At 44.0% G+C, this 22,782-nt stretch overlaps 1 protein-coding gene across 3 annotated transcripts in view; it reads left to right on the plus strand.

The window, feature by feature from the left end:
- Window positions 1-21,725, plus strand: part of slc6a9 (solute carrier family 6 member 9) — a 30,211-nt gene extending 8,486 nt beyond the window's left edge. The window contains exons 1-13 of one of the 3 annotated variants that reach the window (XM_086128893.1): window positions 1,360-1,619; window positions 11,426-11,582; window positions 12,871-13,002; window positions 13,676-13,943; window positions 15,809-15,941; window positions 16,087-16,221; window positions 16,348-16,451; window positions 16,590-16,827; window positions 17,020-17,154; window positions 17,393-17,492; window positions 18,313-18,413; window positions 19,785-19,955; window positions 20,176-21,725. In XM_086128893.1, coding sequence (XP_085985019.1) covers window positions 1,578-1,619; window positions 11,426-11,582; window positions 12,871-13,002; window positions 13,676-13,943; window positions 15,809-15,941; window positions 16,087-16,221; window positions 16,348-16,451; window positions 16,590-16,827; window positions 17,020-17,154; window positions 17,393-17,492; window positions 18,313-18,413; window positions 19,785-19,955; window positions 20,176-20,418 — 1,959 coding nt within the window. In that variant the 5' untranslated portion in view covers window positions 1,360-1,577 and the 3' untranslated portion in view covers window positions 20,419-21,725. Of the gene's footprint in view, window positions 1-1,359; window positions 1,620-6,913; window positions 7,071-11,425; window positions 11,583-12,870; window positions 13,003-13,675; window positions 13,944-15,808; window positions 15,942-16,086; window positions 16,222-16,347; window positions 16,452-16,589; window positions 16,828-17,019; window positions 17,155-17,392; window positions 17,493-18,312; window positions 18,414-19,784; window positions 19,956-20,175 lie in introns of those variants that run through there. The other 2 variants (XM_086128895.1, XM_086128894.1) reach the window with 2 other exon arrangements.
- Window positions 21,726-22,782: the final 1,057 nt, after the last annotated feature.

The following is a 22,782-nucleotide window of genomic DNA, read 5'->3' on the forward strand; positions in this document are numbered from 1 at the left end:
GTCGTGGTGGTGGTGTTTGGAGCCAAAAAGGAGTTGTATTGTGCCGGTGTCCCAATATTTATGGACCTGTTGAGAATTCAGTCTGTTTACTTCTCATGACTAGAAAAGTCTTTGGTTTGATCATTATCAACCCTCGTTTAGTAAATCTGTTGGGGCTGCTCGCTGCACCTGACCTCGCGGTTGTCGTTAAGTTTTATTTATTTTTATTTTTTTTAAAATCTCAGCACTTTGGACAGTGCAGGTATTTGTCAATGATTCCATGATGTGATTTTGAGGCTTTAAATAGGACACGAATGAATCGTCTTGCCATGTTCTCGCATCTCTCGTGAAACGTTGTTGTTCAATGTTTCTTGAAACACCCATCAGACCATCAGATCAGTGACCCGTTGACATCACTTGAACTATGTCACTGGACACGGAATTGGAAGACATCATCCCGTTTTGCATGCTGGCTCCTACTCTTGTTGACATCACGCTTGTACATTCATTTTTCTGCCTTTTTTTTCTTGTATGCGCATTTGGTGTTCTTTTCCTCTAGATTTTTTGGGGTGTGAAGTTAGCCGTATGGTGACAAATAAGCACAATGCGTGAGACAAAGGAGACCGGGGAGGAGGGCTGTGCTCTCAGCATGATACGGCGGAGGGTGTATGTGTGTGTTTGGTGTGCATGGGGTGGGGGGGGGGGGGGGGCGAGGGGCATTGGCAATGTCAGGTTGTAGAGACAGACGAGGATTTGGAAGAGTCAAGTGCCACTGAAAGGGAGTTGTTGGTGGTCTTCAGAGTTGCAGCAGCTGCCTCTGAAAACAAGTGGAAGAAATTAGAGAAAGAGCTCGGAGGGGGGCAGGCGAGCCTGACGTCACTTTTTTGTTTCTTAACTTTAATCTGTTGAGAGAGAAGAGAAAAAGAGCGCTTGGCTGCTGCCCATACGTACTCTAGACCCAAAGTACTTTATTCTGCCAATCAGTGTACAATTTCCTCACAACACACAGACCACACCAATTCCTCCGTCCGCCCTCCTCTCCTGCTTATGTATTCTGGCAAGGTGCTGGAGTGACAACAGGCCATTCATTGTGGAGGTAGCGGAGAAGGACTGTGGATGTTTCCTGTGTCTTTTTTTTTCTTTTTTTGCGCAAGGAGGGCAGGGGCAGGAAAAAAGCGGGAGGTGGATGTGGCGCAGAGGAGAGCGGGGCGCATATTCCTGAAATGGTGAAATACAACTGAAAAAGGGGTCAAAAAAGAGAAAGTAAATCAATGAGCGGAGCGAGAGAGGGAGAGAGAGCGGGGTGAGTAAAAGCTAAGAGGGCGAGGGGAGGGGGAATTGGGATCACAGAATGAGGGAGGGGGTATGGGGAGAGAGAGCGGGCTGCCATGCCGAATGAGCGAGAGAGGCGGAGAGGAAACCGAGCGCCATCCGATGAAATGAGGTGAAAGTAATTCCGCATTAATCAAGCCAGAGCAAAAGGGAGCAAATCCTGTGTTTTCTGCCCTCTCGTTTGCCGAGGACCTGAGAGGCAAGGTGTGAATGACGGCACCTACAGGGTCCAGCTGAGTAGCACCACTGGATCACAGCATCACATCATGTCTGAATCCAACACCGTTGCTGCTTCCACTGCAGACCAGGTCAGTTCCAGATGTTTGACTTTTTTTCTTTTTGTAAGTACGACGAATCGCATCACTTTTGGCTCTCGGCAGTGGAGAAAGCCCGACGGCTCTAACTTCTACAAAGCAGAGTTCCGGTCAGAGGTGAACTGTGTGTAGATCCTAATTTGAAAGTAGTTAGAGGCAGTTTATAGGAGCAACCGAGTCGAGCGCGTTTCTTCGACTATCAAAGAAACGATTGTTTTGCCCGGAGCTGCCTGGACAACGGCACAGGCTCCTGAAAGAATTGAATTCATCAAGACGAGCTATTGTCGCCGCCGCCTTATTTTTCGGTGATCATTCAGGGGGTCTGTGACGACTCAATACCCCCCCGCGCCACGTGAGGAGGGGGACGCAGCTCTTTAAAAACCCGACCACGTGTGGCGGCCCTGAAAAGTTTTTATAAGTAATTGCAGTGGGAAGTTCGGGCTCGCACTGTGAGGGATGGGACTGGTAAGGAAGTGGGCCGTACCGCCGTGTGTGTGAATGAGAGTGACAGAGTAGAAAAGTAGAAAGGTCCAGAAAAGGACCATATTTATGCTCCCCAGTGCCCACCCCACCCACAAGCCGCTATAATCAAACACGTCGGCCCAGGCGGCCCCTTTTCTCCCAACTGACAATTAAATTGTCTGCTCAGCTCGAGATACAGTAAACATCTTATTTATGAAACGCCGCTTCAAACCAAAAAGCGTGTTGCGGCGCTCTGAGCCAAGGCCTCGTCTCCCATTTCCGTTAGCTGCAGTCGCGACTTGAGTCAGCTTGCCGGAGATCGGTGGGCAAATACTCACGCTTGCACACACACACTGAGGCATAAACGCACACTCCAGAGTTTTCAGGCAAGCATGCTCAACTCGCCCGCTCCGGCCTCACACACATTGTGAAGCTTTTTTTTCTCTGGTCAGGAGCGGCAGTATGGAAGCTGTCAACATTAAGATACTTGGCCCACTTTCTCGGATAAGAAAAGCCTTCATGCATCACTTTGATTGATTAGAAAGTACGAATGTCAGAATTTGAATCTGCTTTCCCAACGGTCCTGTGCGATCATCCAGTTTCCCAAATGATGCTATATTTCCAAATACGTTTAAATGCAGCCAACGTTTCCTCAATTGGAAATGGCATATTTTGGGGAAAAATCATCAAACTACTCTGACTTCTGGATCTTATGGCACATACTTTCCCTGACAACCCCCCCCCCCCCAAAAAAAACAACTACATTTTGAACGCTCTTTGCGGCTGTAGTTACGGTCACACACACACGAGCAAAAAATGGGACGAAGCCCACCTGTCAGCCGTCATATCAATCGTGATTGTTTTAATTGTGGTCAAGCACTTGAAATGCGTGCATAGCCCTCTCACTGATTTGAAGAGACCACAGTCCATTAAAGCAATTTCCCCCCCAAAAATCAGTGTGCAATTTATCTAGCTACCCTGCTGACTATAAACACGTTTCAAATTCTTCCTTCCTCACAGCGATAAGCTGAATTTAAGGTGTTTGGACAATTGCCGGACTTCCTCTGATTTCTTGACGTGCTCGACTAGTAATTGAAATAATAAGGATTTCAGACGGACTGGAATTTAATTGAAGTGAGCGCTTGCGATCAGTTCTGACATCCTCTCCCTGGAATAAAATATTCGATGAGATCATTAGCACTCTCAAACATCCGCAGAGCTAATTGCGCAGTTATTGCTTTTGACTTTGAGTTGTCTAAAGAATATCTATATATATAGATAGATATATCTATAAATATATCAATACATATACAGCGCCTTAGATTACATATAACTTGCCTTCTATGATGATTGATATTTTTAGTGACTCAGTAGATCGGAGCCAATTTGAGAAAGGAAAAAAATAGAAGAGCTTTAGCAGATTCACAGAAATTATCGGTGTGTACATAAGCAGATTTTCTGCATCACGCAGTGCCGCGCCAAGAACATAATGAGGCCTGTTTTGTTGAAAAGCAATTTTTTTTTTCCAAGGGATTCATCCAACACCTACCGTGTGCCGTACGTCCTGTATGTCTACCGTCTGAACAAGCCTGTAGTTTGTCAAAGTTTCAGTGATCATTTAAGAGTTACCAGATTATTTTAAAATAATCCCCTTTTAATTTGATGCGATTTTAATGTGGTTTCCATACCAAATTAAAAACAACAAAAACTTTAAAATACTTTTGGCTTTGAAAAGAAACAGCATACACATGTGTACCCTCTGCTTGCTCTCCCGGATTGTGTCAGAAAGTGTACCATTTAGAGTTCAAATTATATGCACGGGCCTTCCACCTGTTGTGTGTTCATTACCTTGGGCCTTCCCCTGACACCCATCAAAATCGTTTTACCGACTTGTGCTTTCATTGCTTACACGGAAACACTAATAATAGTGTCACCAGTGTCAGGATCATTTTCGCTAGAAAATGTTATAAATCAGGATATATTGTATTGTATTGTAGCTCGAGACAATAACCCGTTTCATAATCAAGAGCCAAGAGAAGCAAAATAGAATTTCACACTGTCAATGCCTTCATTGATATTTCCCCGGCAGTTTGACGGGCCTCCCTGTGTGGAGTTTCAATGTTCTCTCCGTGCCTGCGCGGGTTTTCTCCGGGTACTCCGGTTTCCTCCCACATTTCAAAAAACACGAATGGCAGGTTGACGGAGTTGGTTGTCTTCATGGTGCCTCTAAAAGTCGGCACGCGGTTTTTAGCTCGAGTTAAAGGGTTCACATCTTGAAGAATGTTTTGTTGGTGGTCTTATCTCCGTTGAAGTGGGTCATCTCTCCATTGGCAGATAACACCTTGTCATAAGCACTTAGCCTACTGTATCTCTTTCAAATTTGATCAGATACAGTATGTAGTTCAGTGTTAATCTGGATCTTATTGAAGAAGACGGGTTCACGGCAAGGGTGAGCTTCCAAAAGGACAGATTACTCTGCGCATGGCCATCTTCTGCAGATGCCAGCGAGTCCATTTCTGCTTCGACAATGTCAAGCACTGTGTGTGCCTCATTGATTACTGAACACTGTTGATATATATACGAGTTGGGAACTCATATGTGGGGGTGACATGTTGGCTTGAATCACACATCCTGCTATCTGTAGGAGTTGCTCTGCAAGTTCGTTGCTGTGCAAGGTTGTGGTTTTCCTGTGCTTCAGATGTGTGGATGCAAAACAGGATGACCCGTAGACAGATGTCAAGATGGGGGCACTCTCCCCTTTCTCTTTCGTTTCTTTACGGTCGATAGCATACAATCAATGACAATGATGTATTGTATAACATAACCATATTGGTAATATGTTCAGAGTACCTTATACACTTTACCCCCTCCCAAGAAGAAAAAAAAATCTTATAAGGGAGACCGCACCACTTTGCTTGAGCGATCGCTCCATCACAGAACTGTTAATGGTGTTTCCCCATCAACTGGCGTTGAAAATGAATCTCATCGTTGTACAAAGACTTTCGTTGTCAAGACAATTCCACTGCGCTTTCTCCCTCTTCAGACAAAATATTTCATCATAAACACAGTTCCAGTTCACAACATAAACACATCAGACTCCAAGGACCCCAAAAAACATTTGTATTTCTAATCTTAAAAAAGGTCAACCTGCAATTAAATGGAAAGAAAGTCATTTGAAAATGTGTATCGCTTGCTTCTATCCAAAGGCCTCATTGCAACGGTTCTCGTGAACGCTTTGAACATCTGTTCCAAGGCCAGCGTTGTATTGAGCCGAATAATTTTTCCCGGAGGTGTTGATTTAGTTGTAATCTGTGGCTGACAATGTGTTGTATTTCTTTTGGTTGCAAACTAAATGATACTGAATCAACAGTGTTTTTTTTTCTGCTTGCATCCATCCATCCACCCACCAAGCCACCCACTTCTCATCCAGAGTTTAGCTTCCCACAAATACAAATAGAATTTTAATGTCAAAGTAAATGAACGCAAGGCTGTCGTACGATCTTTCAAATCTCATGTGAGAAATTACACAAGAAATGTGCAATACCTAATGGACTGCCAACAACCACAAACTCAATGTCACTTGAGTTACTGCTTGTTGGCCAATGTGTGCACGGTGCTACTCCTATCAGCGATCAAACAAACCAAGTTATGCTTCAACGCCACTCCTTTTGTTGTCTCGCTGCAGATGACCAACTCATTTTTGATTTCTAAATTTTGCCTGCCTTAAAAAGAGTCTCATAATGAAAGGATGCGCAAGAAAGAAAGGTGGCACAACACTCATAATCCGGAACCATGTGGCATTTAGCTTTTAAACTTGAGTAAACTAATGACTTGGGAAAGACAGCCATACAACAATACATTTCAGCTCCATTGCTCATATCATGTGAAGAGGAAACGTGTGTGTGTGTGCCAGTGATTACAGTGGAAAGGTTGGGGTCGGGGGGGTGCAGGTGAACAGCTTGTGAGGGCCAACAACTCCGCGGGCCAGTCCTCGCGCATCACTTGACAGCCATACCCCATGAAGGCCTACGCATAAGTGAACTTGTTAAGCAAATGAGTGAACAAGCAAGTAGAGGGGGGAGGAAGGAGGGGGTTGGGTGTTGTAGAACGGAGTGGGTGCGGCTGTAACGGTCTGACTGTCTGCAAACATCACTGCCTGTCAAGTCCCCAGTGCTTCTACTGGCACTTTCTACTGATCAGTCAAAAAGCTCCCAGGATCCATCTCCATCTCCAGCTCAGCTCATGTCTCGTTGGCTCATTCTCATGTTGACAGACGCCTCCATTCGAAAACAGGATCAAATTTAGAGACGATCATCAACACCTTAATGTATGGCGCTTTCTATTTTTACATTGAGAATGCATGTCGCACACACGGATTGCTAAATGGTCCATTCGTATGACGTTTGTCGCCTTCCCTCAAGACCCATTTTCAGTTTGTAAAGCACCAAAATATAATCGCATTGTCGGCGCAGAAACAATGGTGGGGGTCCATTAACATGGCAAAAAAAGACGGAGAAAGTTGAGGAATGCTCATCAAAGACCTATTTGGACGGGGGAGACGTCTAAAACAGGCTGCTGGAGGCTCTTGGAGTTGGACTCGAAAGAGTGGCATTCGTGATAAAGGCAGCTTGAGCGAGAACGACAAATTGTAAAAGAAACCCCAAAACAACTCAAAGAAATAAAGATTCATTTGTTTTAGTCATACCTTGGTCATGTCCAACCTCAACCCCCATTCCGTTTGCTTCTTAGCCACACCTCCTCTTTCACTACCACGCTTCTCTCCTCACAAAGAAACAGACAAATAGACATAACTAGCCCCACAACACCTCTTCCCCCTTGGTGAGGTGTTTCAGGACTTGAGCATGCCGTCTTCCATCCTAATTGGATCAGGAACTTGGTGATGTTGTGCGGTCAGACATTATTGGGATCATTCCAAGCTCGTGCTCCTCTTGCAACTTGCTCAAAATGGAACATTCGGTCAAGGTAAGCTACTTGAATTAATAAGGCTGATCTTCAAAAAAGAAAACTACTGGAAATGAAACACTGGGAAAATAACTGCTATCTACAACTGTCAGCTCGACAGCGAGAAAGTGTTTGTGTTCGGACAGTGAACTTAACTTGCTTCAGGAACTGTCTGACTGTTCAGAACTTCGGTGTCCGGATTGCCGCACTTCAGAAGAGGTTTAATGAGAGCTGTCTGAAAAGCGTTTGGAAAACCTCCTGCCTGAAGAGTACAGCTTGGCTAGGGGAATATTCAAGAGCAGATTTAAAAAGCTTCTTGAATCTTACATTTCTGTATGGACTGTGGACATCATTTCCAACCTTTCTATGGCCGATAGCTCACCCACTGACAGCGCTTATTCAGCCGTGCTGATCAATTCAATGTCTGTCCAACGGAATCTTTTAGTTTGTGGTCCCGATGCTAGCAGGTTGAGAAGCCACAGTCTCCGAACGCTGTCTTGAAGGCTCATTACTCTCACTTCACAGCTCACCCACAAAGAGAGCTTTGAACAGTCTGTTTTTGACGGGGATCCATCCGGTGGGCCTTTTGTCACAGAATGCTCGAGTGAATTCAGTCATTGCAGACAGACATGTTTACTCAATTCTGTATGGCTTGAGTGAAGATTACGTACGCCACTTGGAATAACTGAGGCTTGGTCACTGAATGGCAAATGGTATGAGGAGGTTCCAGATGAAACGTGATTGAAATGATGTGTCACAATATCAGTGGTAATGAGTCACAAATATTCATTTGGTGTGAATGGAGAACTGTCCCAAAGAAGCCCCCCCCCCCCACACACACACACACACACACACAAAGAATGAAATCACTTTGCGGTTTTACTTTGTACTTCATCACATGCAATAGTGCATCATAAAGAACAAAATCTTTTGGGGTACAAACACTTTAGTAAAGTCTCTGATATACAAAGAAATATCAGTGGTGCTGTCAGTGTTTACAAATGTTCGAAATGTAATTTTTGGAAGGCATCCTAGTAAGCATCCTTGGAGTATCTTGTTGGACTAGTACGCGAAAAATGAATTTGAAGTTGTTTAGCTTTCAGCTAGTATTTCACTGCTTTTTGACCGATGTTCATTTTGGCCATTGCATTGTTTCCTTGATGTTCATTTTGGCCATTGCATTGTTTCCTTTTTTTGTCTTTTAAGGTATTATCAAATAAGTGACCTGTTTTATCAGCCGCTGCCTGCTGCAATGTTCCTGACAAAATCTGAAAAGTTTGATAAATTGTTCAGGAAGGGATTTTCAAATCGCTTGGCAGCTTTGAGACCGGGGATCGCCATGTGCAAACTTACTTAATTCTTTCCTTTGTTGTATTGGGGACAGATGTCTCCATGTGACCTGAAAAGAGCTTTTTTTGTCTTGTCAACGGGCTTGCCAATGAAATGCATTCATGTTATCAAGCCAAACATTGCGTAATATGTTTGGCTGGAGAGAGGCGCATGTTCAAAAATGATGCGTGGGGCTCAGGTGGGATTTTTCAACCGTCCTCGTGTCTTGTCACGTTGCTGGCCTCGGCTTTGATTCCAATGTTGGAACTTTGTTGACAGGCATAGCTGGTGAACATCACATCGACTTTATATTTAGTCTATATATATCAGAAATGTTAGTTTCAACCCATCTTAAATATGTCCAGTTTACTTTCCTTGTGATTGCAGCCAGAATCTCAACAGTTTTGATTTCACCCGAATCATTTTGTATCTTTGGTTCATATTATGCAAATACAAAGATGGGATTCCATTTTCATTATCTGTTAGGATTTTGAAAAACAAACACACAAAAAAAACAATAAAAGGAATGTTTGCAATACAGTCTTTCCAAAATAGCATCTTTGGAGCAATTTTCAGAATGCCCATCATATAGTGGATTTCTGGGGGAGCATTGCTGCGTTTCTGATGTCATCATTACTCTTTCAGTGTTGATTTTGGGGTGTCCCCGAAGCAAGGGCAACAGAGAGACAGATGTACATGTGTTGCAAAAAAAGTAAATATGGACTCCGAAGCGACCTTGAAAATAGAGGAAAGTCGCTAGAACTCGTGGGTGAAAAAGGCAAGGCCATGTGTGGTCTTACATAAAACCCAGATGGTCCAAAAAAAAAAAAAAAAACTGATGTGACAGAGAAATGGGAGTCAGTGACTGTTGGCTGCCACAGCTAACAGGAGCCAACACCATAGGCCAAAACACCTGGGCGGAGACATTGGGGTCATTTCAGTCAGAGGATGTGTCATGAGAAACTCAAAAGTTTGATGTTTGCCCATCGGGGCCCAGCCGATAAGCAAAGTGGATCTTATCTCTTCATTTTGGCTTTTAGCCTGGAGGAAAATAAATCATTTTGTTTTAACGGTGACGGATTTCACGTTCCACTGTTAACGTTTCAGCATACCTTCAAATCACATGATTTATTTTCTTGATCTGACGCTGCATGAACATTTTACGCATCTGTGCGTGCGTGTGTATCTCATCTAAAGGCACACACCTGGTTGCCGATAGAAGTCAGACGTAGAATATGTGTGACTTGCAACAACAAACGCACAGCTGTAATCTGCCTCTGGCATTTTGTCTCTTTCCAAAGTCAACTACAGACGCTGCGAGAGCGCATTCACACCGCTGTGACATTTCAAATTCTTACCAGCACTTGCTTGCTCAGCCCCCTGAGTGTCCCACCTGCTCGAAGACCCCAGGATGCTCAAAACAGGCTCTTTGGTTTATTTTTCTGACAACCAAGTACAGCCAGTCTCAAAGACCGCCGAGAAAACGCCAGCTGTTTACTTGGTCAAGTTGTTGCCCTTTTGCCGTCCGGCTGCTTGTCTCTTTTCGTCATCATGCCTCTCCGTCAAACTACAGCTCCACTCGACAATAATGTGGAGTTAGCTGTTGTGGCCGTCTTTTTTTCTTCTTGTTTCTTTCTCTTTCTTGTATTTATTGATTACAAGATCAGACCGAAGAAACGGGTCGAGCTACACATCAGGCTTCGGCCGAAACATATGATTAGCTCTTTTTTTTGGTAATATCTAGCATTTTATTTACCAAGACACTGGCAATGTCCATTCGTGCAGGCCACGTGGGTTCGAATTGCACAGGGAGATGATACAGGAATACAGACACCGTTTTTGGCTGCATTTGGAGCAGAAGCGGTTTGTTGGGAGTTTGCTACAATCAGCGTCAAAGGGTTATGGAGTGCGCAAGTCAAAGTCCGCATTTAAATCCAATTGAGATGGTGCAGTTCTTGCTCAAAAACCCTCCAGTATAACTGCAACACAATTCTGCCGAGAAGTGTGGGCCAAAATTCTTCCACCAGGATACAAAAGACTCATGACCAGCAAGTGCTCGATTACGGTTATTGCTGGCAAGGGTGGGACAACTAGTTCACACTTTCAGGGTGTCATTACTTCAATACATATATAATTTTCCTCCTTAATCAATAAAATCATCATTTTAACGTTTTGGATGTACTTGTCTTTGTGAGACATATGTGGAGCAAATAAGCCAAAGACATAAAAAATTAGGAAGGGTGCAAAAACTTTTTCACTGCACTGTAGCGGAGGTTACAGAGCCGGTCGGGAGTGAGAGAGCGACCAGCTGATGGCAGCAGATGGAATGATGGAGGGAGGGAGAAACGGGCAGAAGAAGCTTGAAATCGGCACGACAAGACCAAATGCTTACGGGCTCTCTTAAGGCGGTGGTTTCACTTTGGATCCTGTCTGCTCCAGTGCATTCAAAGTTATGCTAAACTGGCAAAGGAAAGTCGTTTTCGTATGAGATCGATGGCCTTAGGCAAGGTAGGGAGAGTGAAGACATGCCATAGATGTTTGTTGATTACACTAGTCGGATGTTAGCCAATGGGAAAGGTGCTTTTAAGGAAACAAGAATATGTTCTTATTATTAAGCAGCCAGTACAGATTGATAAGCATCTTGAGCCATTCACAAAGCACTGATGCACACAAACATGTTCAACCTAACCTACAATAGCAAATATAACCAGCGATAGCCGACAGCACCGTATGCCCTACTGCCGTGCCCAGCGCAAGTGTTTTTTTTTTCGTGGCGTTTGTATCTTAACAAGCAAGCTATTTTAGGATTCCCTAAGAACGCACAAGAATTAAATAATGATGAAGGTTATGACATCTCTGCTTGAATACATATGCTGTATATTCTTGCAGGTCAACTTGATGCTCCCCTGGCTGCACATTTCCACGTAAAAGGAATTCATTTGACATGCACAAATATATCTAGAGCTTGTACTTGTTGCAGCAGCAATGTGTGAAACACATCAACCGGTTGCCATATGAGCTGACCTTCACTGTGTCTTTTGTTGCAGAATGGAGCCGTTCCAGGTGAGCCGGTGAAGAAGGATGAAAACTCGCGGAGAGGCAACTGGGGGAACCAAATTGAGTTTGTCCTCACGAGCGTCGGCTATGCCGTGGGTCTCGGCAATGTTTGGAGGTTTCCCTACCTCTGCTACAGAAACGGAGGAGGTAGGCATTTCATCGCAGAGAACCACGTTGCGCGCAAATGTGCATGCTAAACATTTCACTGAACTCGCGGAATGATCAACTGACAAAAAGAGAGCAATGCATGACGACAAAGAACAAATACTTTTGTTTTGTTCTTTGCTCACTCGTGTGTATTGTACAATTTACCTCAGTCTAATTGGATGAAATTGAATTAGGAACCCGTCATTTGGATGTAAATGATGCATTTAAGGGTCCATTTAGCAATCATTTCCGTCATGACGCCGGTATCAAATGTAATTTTTTTTAGCTCACTGGAGCATGAGTCCTGATAGCTTCCACAAAACAAACAAGAATATGCGGGGTGGGTGAAAAAAAAAAAAAAAAGTATGCACACCGGGATTCGGATATTGACGGCACACTGTCCATCTGGCTTTTTGGTTCACGTCTCAGTTGTATTTCATGTGGCGACGTGAGCCATGTACCAAGATGAAGACAGGTCAAAGGTGTGTCGAGACATCCGGTCATGCCTTTTTTGATAGGATCGGGTAGGGCACAGCTGATGCATCGTGTGCGCTGCCTCCAACAGTTCAGATACATTTATTGAGTCAGCATGACAGTGCAGAGAAATATATATTCATCAGGGGACGGTTGTCAGACGGCGTATTTTCAGACAATTGTCTTTTTGAGCGGTACCGTTTCAAGGTGGCCGTGCTCTCACATCACCACCGATCTTGTGTGTTGCTCTGCCTTTTTTGGCAAAAGGAGAGAAAAACGCTCTGCCCGCATTAGAAACATTTGAGTAGGCTTGTTTTGTTCGAATCGCTCACCGTAATGCTTCGTTGCAAGCCGCATGAGACATATGAGGTGAGCGCATACAGATGAACTTCCCCTTAATAAATTGGCTTAGTTAGCTCAGAGATTTATTCATGGAATCCCTCATAGCCCTCGGGCACAGGTGTCGAACTGAGGTGCTCGAGGGCCACGATTGTGCATTGTTGAGATGTTTCCCGCCTCCAAGACCCGATTGTAATGTTCAGCACATCGGCAAATCTGGCAAGAGACTGATAACAATCCTGATCACATTTTGATCATCAGGGGCGTTGAAAACGTTTGGATACCCTTGCCGTCGAGGCATGTCATAGCTACCTATTTAATATATTTGGACTCGAGCAAGGTCAGAAAAGTTGTCTTGACGCAAACAAATGCATGTCGGCTCCTCCTCTAAGTTTGGTTCCGTCACGACATCAATCTTCATTCCCTCACAAGCTTGCGTTGATGTGACTCGTGACTGTCCTACCTTCTTCTCCAGGTGCCTTCATGCTACCGTACTTTATCATGTTGGTGTTCTGTGGCATTCCCCTCTTCTTCCTTGAGTTGTCCTTCGGGCAGTTTGCCAGCCAGGGGTGTCTGGGAGTCTGGAAGATTAGCCCAATGTTCAAAGGTTTGTGGGTTTGAATGTCTTATTGCTCTAAATCTCATCATACAGTTGATTAATTGGATCAATATGCCAAAACAGATAAGTCTAATTGCAATATAATGGATCAAGACCATGCTGCCCATGAATTAAAAAAAATAAATCAATAAAATCACACACACACACACACACGCACATTTTCTTTCACAACCATCCATTTTCTGAACCCCTTATTCTCATTATAATATTGTTTAATAAAAGTAGTTTTTTAAATGGCAGTGTATCTGGCTTTTGGGTGAAAATGGTACAAAGTCCCAGAGGAGTAAAATGTGTGTTTTTGAATCGTAAACAAACTGCCACAGTTTTGTCAAAACTCTGTCAAAATTGTGATTCATGGAAGGTAAACATGATGGGTCAACCCTTGACCTGTGGCACAGTTCAAGGTTATGCTGACCCAACCCTGACAGCTTAATCATTTTAGTTGCACGTGAAAGCACAAACATAATTCAAACCGTTTTGTTTTGTTTGCTCAACAAGAAAGTCGTTTTTCCATTTTTCTTTGATCCAAGTCAAAGTTCAAGCCAGAAGCTCAACCATTCATTTTTGTCATCGTAATTATGGCCCATACAGCACGATTCCTGTTGAATGTTGTTATTCTGACCGCATTTCGCAACAACGTATCCTCTCCTTTGTCCTGCAGGTGTGGGCTATGGCATGATGGTCGTGTCCACCTATATCGGCATCTACTACAATGTGGTTATTTGCATCGCCTTCTACTACTTTTTCACATCCATGACCAACTTATTGCCATGGACGTACTGCAACAACCCCTGGAATACACCGGATTGCAGCGGCGTGGTGCCCCAAAGCAACGGCAGCATAGCTAACGTCACTCGCACGATGGTGGACGGGGTCAGTGACATCGTCAACCGCACCAAGAGAACCAGCCCCAGTGAGGAATACTGGAAGTAAGTCGCAGGAAAAAAAAAAAAAAACTTGGAACAACATCTTGAATCACGGGCAGCACGGATGATGAGTGCTTGACTGATATGCACCGCTGTAAGGAATTCTAGGTTTGAATCACGCCTTGACTGAATAAATAAATAATATGCGCCGCTGTGAGAAAAATCGTAGATTTTTTATTTTTGTTATTTTTTAACTCTTTACGTTCATGGGGTAGCCACATTTTTGACATCCCCTTAACATAAAAATGTTTCAAAGGACAAGGGAAATACAGTACTATTACATAATATTAGTTTCTGGTACAGAATGTTCTTGGAGGCCATAAGAGGATAGATAAGTTGTGCAATATCCTTATTTGAACAAGGGTTCATTGTGCTCAAGGTCCATCATGCACCTGTTTGATGAGGTTGGCTTACATGTGCGTCAGTTCAGCGGACTTGTTGCGTGGCAGGTTGATTGGAAGCTCTAAATTGTCCCTAGGCGTGAGTGTGGGCGTGGATGGTTGTTCGTCTCTGTGTGCCCTGCGATTGGCTGGCAACTGATTCAGGGTGTCCCCCGCCTACTGCCCGAAGACGGCTGGGATGGGCTCCAGCACCCCCCGCGACCCTAGTGAGGATCAAGCGGTTCGGAAAATGGATGGATGTTTCCAATATTTGGACTAGATTCCTGGAAATGCAACAGCTTTTCACCAATTTCCGATAGCCCGATGAGTGAGATGAAAGACATTCCGCATTTATCTGAAGTCAGGCTTTACAGTACTGAAGAACTTAAAAGAGAACAAATGTTTCTGAAGTTTTGTGACCACTCATGAATACAATATAGTGTTTTAGAAGAGAGGAAAAGAAAGAAAAAAAATGTTTCGGGCCCATTTACGTGAGAAAAATGTCTCAAAGTTGCAGAATTTGGCCGTTATTGTAACCAGCAGAGGGGGGTAAGAAAATACTCTTTTTGCTTGCCGACTCAGATGTGCGCGGTACCGCAACGGTATGCGAAAGACAGCTCTGCATCGTATGCATCGTTCATTCGGTGTGTTTTTCAGTGCATTCGCTTTGTCACAATGACTGAATGAATTGTGATGCTGTTAGATCAGGCCTCTTTGGCGCATATGATCGGACAGGTGACTTGTGACCTCGCTCGGACCTTCCTCTTGCTTTTACTTAGCTTCCCTTCTCTATGACACTCTTGGCAGACCTAGAAGTTGATTTGAGGGATGACCGTGAGGTCACACATTGTAACAGGGGCAAGGCAGAGTCAACACTCGAGGCGGCCTCGTTCAAACCGATAGTTGAACTGGGAGCTTGTTTGGAAATAAGATGAAATTCCAGGAAGTCTTGAACAAATGATTTCCAAACCTAAACATGAATCCAGTTGTAACATATACAAGCATACAAGTGCTAAGATGACGACTCTTCGGGATGTTATGAATGTGTAAACAACTGCGTCTGTTCTAAAATCGGTCCTTTGGGTGAGTGCTGTTAATATCTAATCCGTGTTTCATGAATGAATGAATGACTCGCTTCAATATGTGGCAGGTGGGCTCTCAGTTGGGGCCATGCATGTGCGGGTTGACCACATCGTTCTGAAAACGGGACTGGCGATCTTACTGAAGTGTCATTTAAACACAGAGTTTGAACCAAATGGGAAAACGGCCTTTGATTATCTACCCCCCCCCCCCCCAAGAAAAATTCAGCAGACACACAACTTGTAAATCAAATTTCTTCCTTTGTTATAAAAATGTTAAATTGTTAGCTGCTGCTGCAAAAATGGACGAAGGGGGTCTAAGATCAGACAGCGGTTTGGAACAAAGAAACCCAATCAAAAAAGATTTTGGACATGCTTGTAAAAAGGCCCACTGGCGGGTTCCTTTCAGACACTATGTGTTGGACATCTCTGATGGCATCGGGAACTTTGGAGAAGTGCGCCTTCCCATCCTTGGCTGCCTGGCTGTGTCCTGGGTCGTCGTCTTCCTCTGCCTCATCAGGGGCGTCAAATCCTCTGGAAAGGTCAGTCGAACACTTGCGGGTATGGATAACTTGTCGTGGGGTCCGAGTTGGACCTGATGAAAACGGGCCAAGCCAAGAGATTTCCTCTCATCTCACCATGCCGTGTTTGCAAAGTCATTAAGTGCGCATGTGGGTCATTTTGCAGGTGGTCTACTTCACAGCCACGTTCCCATATGTTGTGTTGACTATCCTGTTCATCCGCGGGATCACCCTGGATGGCGCCATCAACGGCATCATGTATTACTTGACTCCTCAGTGGCAGAAGGTCCTCGATGCAAAGGTATTTATTCCAAAACAGTTTGGGCTCGGAGATGTATAATAACCATTTATTCGTAAATGTTTTTAAAATGATCAAGCATGATTGCTACATTCGCTTGCTGTCATCAATTTGTCGTTGTCTTTCTAGGTGTGGGGAGATGCCGCATCGCAGATTTTCTACTCCCTGGGATGTGCGTGGGGCGGTCTGATTACCATGGCTTCATACAACAAGTTCCACAACAATTGTTTCAGGTGCTTTGAACTGTGAGATGTGCATAAGGGGAACGACTTTTCTGTGGGTTTTTAAAGCTGTGGTTGATTTGTGAGCCATCTATAACTTGTGCCTTAGCATCTGGTTAATTTCCATCCAACCTGTGCGTCTTTGTACAGAGACAGCATCATCATCAGCATAACCAACTGTGCGACCAGCGTCTACGCTGGCTTTGTCATTTTCTCTATCCTGGGCTTCATGGCTCACCACCTGAACGTGCCCGTGTCAGAGGTCGCCGACCATGGCCCGGGACTGGCCTTTGTGGCTTACCCAGAAGCCCTCACTCTGCTGCCCATTTCTCCACTGTGGTCGCTTCTCTTCTTCTTCATGTTAATCCTTCTGGGACTGGGAACTCAGGTCAGGCTTGAAAGCAAGTTTCAGCGTCGTTACTTTTTCTATAGGCCGCATCATGCGTTTGTATAAAGGCAGGACTCTGCTTCTTCAATGTCAGTGAACGGGGTGAATTTCCTCATTATCAGTCTAAGAAATTAATAGACGCATTTTTTTTTTGAGGATTCCTTCTTTTTTCACTCACTTTTTTTTCTTTAGTTCTGTTTATTGGAGACGCTGGTGACAGCCATTGTCGATGAGATTGGCACCGACTGGATCATCAGGAACAAGACTGTAGTTACACTGTGTGTGGCCATCGTTGGATTCCTCCTGGGAGTTCCACTCACAACACAGGTCAAGCCAAAGCACAGCAAACACACTCTGCCTATTTTTATTTTCGTCGTGAACAAGGTAACTGGGCCGTTGAAGTTAATGAATGTGAATACGCACTTAACCAGTGGTTAAAAATAGCAACCGGGACCTGGAGTATTTCCAGTGAGATACATTGACAATCTACAGGCATGCATTTCTTGTACTGTAATGGTGGGGTGTTTTGACCCTTTTTTGTTGTTGTTGTTGTTTATGTCTGCAGGCAGGAATCTACTGGTTGCTACTGATGGATAACTATGCTGCTAGTTTCTCTCTGGTCATCATCTCCTGCATCATGTGTGTCTGCGTCATGTATGTTTATGGTAAGGAGCCGTGTTCAAAAAACCTTTCATTGTTCAAGCGGGATGGGGATGAACCCCGTTTTAAAAAACTGGCTTTTGACTTTGGACTTATTCTGGATTGGTGGCCTAGTTTTCTTATCATTGTCAATGGCTGGATACTTTCCGGCAGCTTTCTCTCAGTAATTATGGAAAGAAGTCATTCCTGTGAGCTGAACATCAACATTAAGTCTCTCGACTTGCTGGTTGGATGAAAAAAAGAGCATACAGTTAGAAGTATTAATCGTAGAATTGCTGGTTCGACTTTTAATTTCCCCCTTAGGCTTGTTTCGGTATCTTTGAAGAAGATGCGAAACCTCCCGTCACATCATTGTGAGACAAAAATATATTTTTCTTTCTTCGTCTAATGTAGGATTTACAATGTACAATGAATGTCGTTTTTTGGTTGTCCTTGGCCCTATGCTCCACCTTATGTGTACTTTTAAACACTGAATGTATTTTTTTTAACACCTTATCCAGGAACGGTAACAGGTCACAAATTGTTGCATTCACGGAAAAACTCTCACTTGAATTTTGAACTGTGGCAATAGCATCTAAATGAGCACTCTGATAATTCTGCGATGCATCTGACCTGTCGTATCGCTTCTGCAGGCGATCTGGGGTTGCTAATGACCAACCGCATGTCACTCTTCCCATTTCCTGCACACTGCAGACATTATTTCGTAGCTACCATTTAAAGGTTCAATTCCTAAACAGGGTTGCATTTGTTTTGCTATTTGCATGTCGTTCAAATGGAATTTTCTGAAATCACTTTTTCCCTTTTTTTTTTTTTTTTTAAATTCAGGTCACCGAAACTACTTTAAAGATGTTGAGATGATGTTAGGTTTCCCTCCCCCGCTCTTCTTCAAAATCTGCTGGAGGTTCATCTCGCCTGTCATTATCTCTGTAAGTTTCCCCTCACAACAAGCTACTGTCTGCATACCACGAGCGCATTTTAGGAATCTGACCTACATTTCGAGCTAATCTGTTGAGCTTTGTTTGCAATTTCAATTTAAAGTGCAAATCTTTCTGACTGGGAAACGCGTGCGTGCAGCTGCTATCAGTCGAATTTCCCAAACACACGTACGGTATTTGCCCACTATGCTTCTGGGTCAACCAATGCATTCATTGCGATGGATTACCGGTCAGATTGGAGGCCTTTTCCGCTCTCCATCACAGACTAAGAACTGCTCAACACAAACAAGGCCTCCACCGCAGCTGACAATTTATGCTCCTAACTACGATCGGCTTGTGAATTCAACAAATGTTATGTTTTTCTGCTTTTACAATTTGACCTATTAGCGAAGTCATGCTTAAAAGTACATTATCGGGCAAATACACAACGGATCTTCGCTTTGAGCTTTAGGTGGCAAGTGTGGGCTTTTTTCTATATGCGAGATTCATCTTCCTCGCAGTTTGGCATTTTGGGGTTCTGTCAACTGAACTACTTGAGTAAATACAAGTAAAGTGGTTACCACCTTTGAAGCAATGTGTTCCGGGTATGTAGGAGCATATCACCGCCCTTGTGTGTGCTGCCATTAATATGCCCTTGATGGCAGCACACACCTGGGACACATTGCTTCAATGGCGGCAAGGGGTAGGAGCACAGTCTTGACTGGGTGAGGGAGCCTTATTTCCAAGGTTTCCCGACCCGCTCAGCTGTTTTTAAGACGTGTCGCAAAGAAGCAGTGACAGCTCTGACAAAGGCTGACGTGACAGCCAAAACTGCCCACTTGGGTAAGAGTTTTTCTCTTCACCCAAAGACCATTGTGTGGAATAAAAGAAACCTTCAACCTAAAATAAACTACGCTTATCTATTTAACAATGCATGGCATTACAAACAGAGGAAGTCTGCCTGTAAACTAGCCCTCATACTGCTGCTCTTGAAGAATAAATCTTTTTCCGCTTTCAAACAAGTCAGCCAGCATATCTTCACAATGTCCAGTTAACCTTCAATGACAAATGTGAAGGCCCCGTGGGCAGTTTACCTTGATAGGGCAGCACACAGAGGCTGAGATCTGATCGGGCAACACAACAAAACAATCTGACATAAGATACGCAATGAAATGCCACGCAGCCAAGAGAACGACTACCAAATGAGGTTGAAAATCAAGTGTGACCATTTCATTCAAGTAGGGTAGCGCTTGTGATATTGTGGAGGCCAGCAGAAGGCCTTACAAGGCACACAAGTGACAATGAAATTTGTCCAGTGATTGTGCATTTGCTGCATTTCATGCAGCACTCCCATATTCACTCGCTTCTCTTTTCTCCTCACAGTGCATCCTGATCTTCACAGTGATTCAGTACAAGCCTATCACCTATAATGACTACGTGTATCCCGGTTGGTCTCTGGCCATTGGCTTCTCAATGGCGCTGTCCTCAGTGGTCTGCATACCCATCTATGCCTTCTACAAGATCTCTAGGTCCCCGGGGGCCACCTTCAGAGAGGTAAAACCCGTTCCAAAGTTCAGACCAACCTGTCAGGTGCACGGGAGTGTGCAAATGAAAATGCTCTCGGTGCGCCTGAACACCCAACATGGTGCAGCGCGGTACCAAACTCGACTTACACCCCGGCAAGAAAATGAAGAAAATGATTTTTATGCATGCGTGCCTGTCTGCGCTTGCTCTTTAAAGTGCAACACCCTGTCCTCTTCCCTTTTCCGCTCAGCGATTGAAGCACGCATGCCAGGCACATCCAAAGTGGGGCCCGGCCCTGCGGGAACACCGCACGGGCCGCTACGCCCCCACCGCCAGTGAAGACATTGCGGAGGCCCGTCCCTTCAAGGAGAAGGACGAGCTGAAGGAGGAGCTGCGAGAGGAGGACAACGAGAGGAAGGATGACATCAGCCTCACCATCCAGGGAAGCAACGGCTCCACCAACACACACAACAACCCCAACCCGAGTGCATAGATAGCATCGCCCGCGACTGACGCCCTTTCCCCCTCACCCCCCCCCTCCTTCCTTCTCCACTCTCCGCAACACACTTTCCCACAGTCCTCTGTGGGGAAGATCCCTTTTTGCTGGAGACCTTTACATATTGTAAAGGCGCATTATATCAAATTCTAACCTCTCCTCGCTACCTGCGTTTTATCTTTAGGGAAAACGAAGGCACAAAAAAGAAAAATGAAAAACAATTGGGTCACTCTCCAAAAGTGTTAGTCTGTGTGTTTGCGTGTGTGTGTGGATTGTAAATGTGTTGCACATAATTTAATATGACTGTTTGTTTGGGGGTTTTTTTCCTTACATTTGTTTGTAAAAAAAGAAAAAAAAACATGTACCTGTATATGCCATATTCATGCAGTTGAAAGCATGGTAGATTGTAAGACTGGTTGTGTTGGGCTCGCAGCAGCACAGAAACACATGCCTGTCATCTTATTATGGACCTGCTGATTCCGATTTCTACAGCTAGAAAGTCAATCATTGCAACCACTAATTTACACTGGAGCATTTATGACACGCATTTTACAATGCAGTGACGTCACACTAAGTTGATTTGAACGACGAGAGTCGTTGCTGTTTGTCTCCTTAGCGTGCTTCTTTTAATGACGATGAGACACAGAGTACAAACAAACAAAATCTTCCGAGATGGTATTTGACCGAAAAGCTGCTGCTTGAATTGATTACAACACACAAGTATTGCACTTTTTTTTTTTTTGGAAGAAATACCTGGGCTATTCTCAGGTTCCAAGTAAACTTTCTGCTTTGCCTGGGGAGACCTTGTATCAATGAAATTGTCGGAAAACAAACAATTGGCTATAATATCAGACAACGTACACATACACGCGCACCCATTGGATGTGTCTGAGAACAGTATTAGACGTTTTAAAAAGTGGTGTCTGTTGGTCTTCCAGCAATCCTTTTTGTGTGAAATGCAATTTTTGGATGTGCATGAGGGAGAATCTTGAGCGGAGGTAGCCAGCGAGGGCATCACTGGCTGATAGCTCGTCTTATTGTGTGTGGTTGTAGCAGTCCACCCTATGCGGTGTGTTCTGTGTTCGGTTCTGCACAAGTTTATCATGTTCTGAGGCTGTCATGTGATCTTTCAAGCAAAAAAAAACAACAAAATTTTAAAAAATGGCAGCTTGTTTCCAGAACAGCACAGACCTTTATCATAACTGTGAAATGTAGTCATATAGTTTTGTACTAGACGTATCATTTAATCATCTCACTGTTGTCATAGTGTAGTTTTTGTACAAAAATAAAAATTTGAATCAGAATTTTAAATATTCATGCTTACCCTTTCACTTAAATGTCCTTTGGGACCTTTCGAGAGAGAATATAAGAGTATTTTCATCTTTGCTTTGTTTTGTTGACACCTGGAAGTTGACTCCTTTCTTGAGTGTATGGTAATGAACTGCCGCACACCCAAATTATTTGCCGAGCCAGAACACTGTAACGAGAGGATGTATGTCCATCGACGCTATTGTATAGAATATATTGCAGTTAAAAAAAAAATACTTGAGGAATACAGGAGTGCAACCATTTCAATTGCTTATGCATGGACATCGAGCATGTCACCTGGAGTCCCCCAGAAAGCCAAACGATTTCAGCACATTTATTGGACCCCATCAGGCCTGCTATTTCCTTCTCTTTTTCAGCATTCATTAATGGGGGGGGGGGGGGGGGGGGAATCCCCGGGAATCCCCTCAGACTTCCCACAGTGCAGTTACTCAAGATGCCACAAGATGGGCCTGTGTTGAAACGCACAGCAGTGAAAGCACAATAAGTGTCCCAGTGGCCAGAGAGACTTTTCACAAAATGTAATGTGAAAGCGTTTCTTTCTGACACGGTTTTGTAAACACATTTTCACAAACCAGACACTTACTGGTAAATAGAAATCAATAGGCTAGATTATTCCTATCAATGTCAGAGGGATGCCTTTACGTTCTTAAAGTCAACATGTAGGATGCATTTTCTTTTAATTGAATTCTTGAAAAACCGGTGCTCGGTGGAACATCTTTTGACGGAAACGTGTTACTTCCTCAAAGTGTAACGTCACCCCCAGCGTGTTTGGGTCACTCGGAGTTGAAATTATTTGGTCTTAAGAGGAGTAATAACATCATGTTGTCATGTTAGCTTGATGAAGCGCATCTCTGTTGGCCCACCACTTTTCTGACCTTTGTATAGAAATATCCAAATTATATAAATAACTGCGCGTGTGTGAGGAGGGCGAGTATGAGGTTCCTTTGGATTTGTCATTTCTCTGTGTTTAATGTAGATGTCCCGTGTGTCGTGTACTGCATGTAGTGGATTCACTTTTACTGCTGAGTCTGC

The sequence above is a fragment of the Hippocampus guttulatus genome, chromosome 14, assembly GCF_054856545.1.
Source record: "Hippocampus guttulatus isolate MCC_2025c chromosome 14, RoL_Hgut_1.0, whole genome shotgun sequence".
Classification (NCBI taxonomy): domain Eukaryota; kingdom Metazoa; phylum Chordata; class Actinopteri; order Syngnathiformes; family Syngnathidae; genus Hippocampus; species Hippocampus guttulatus.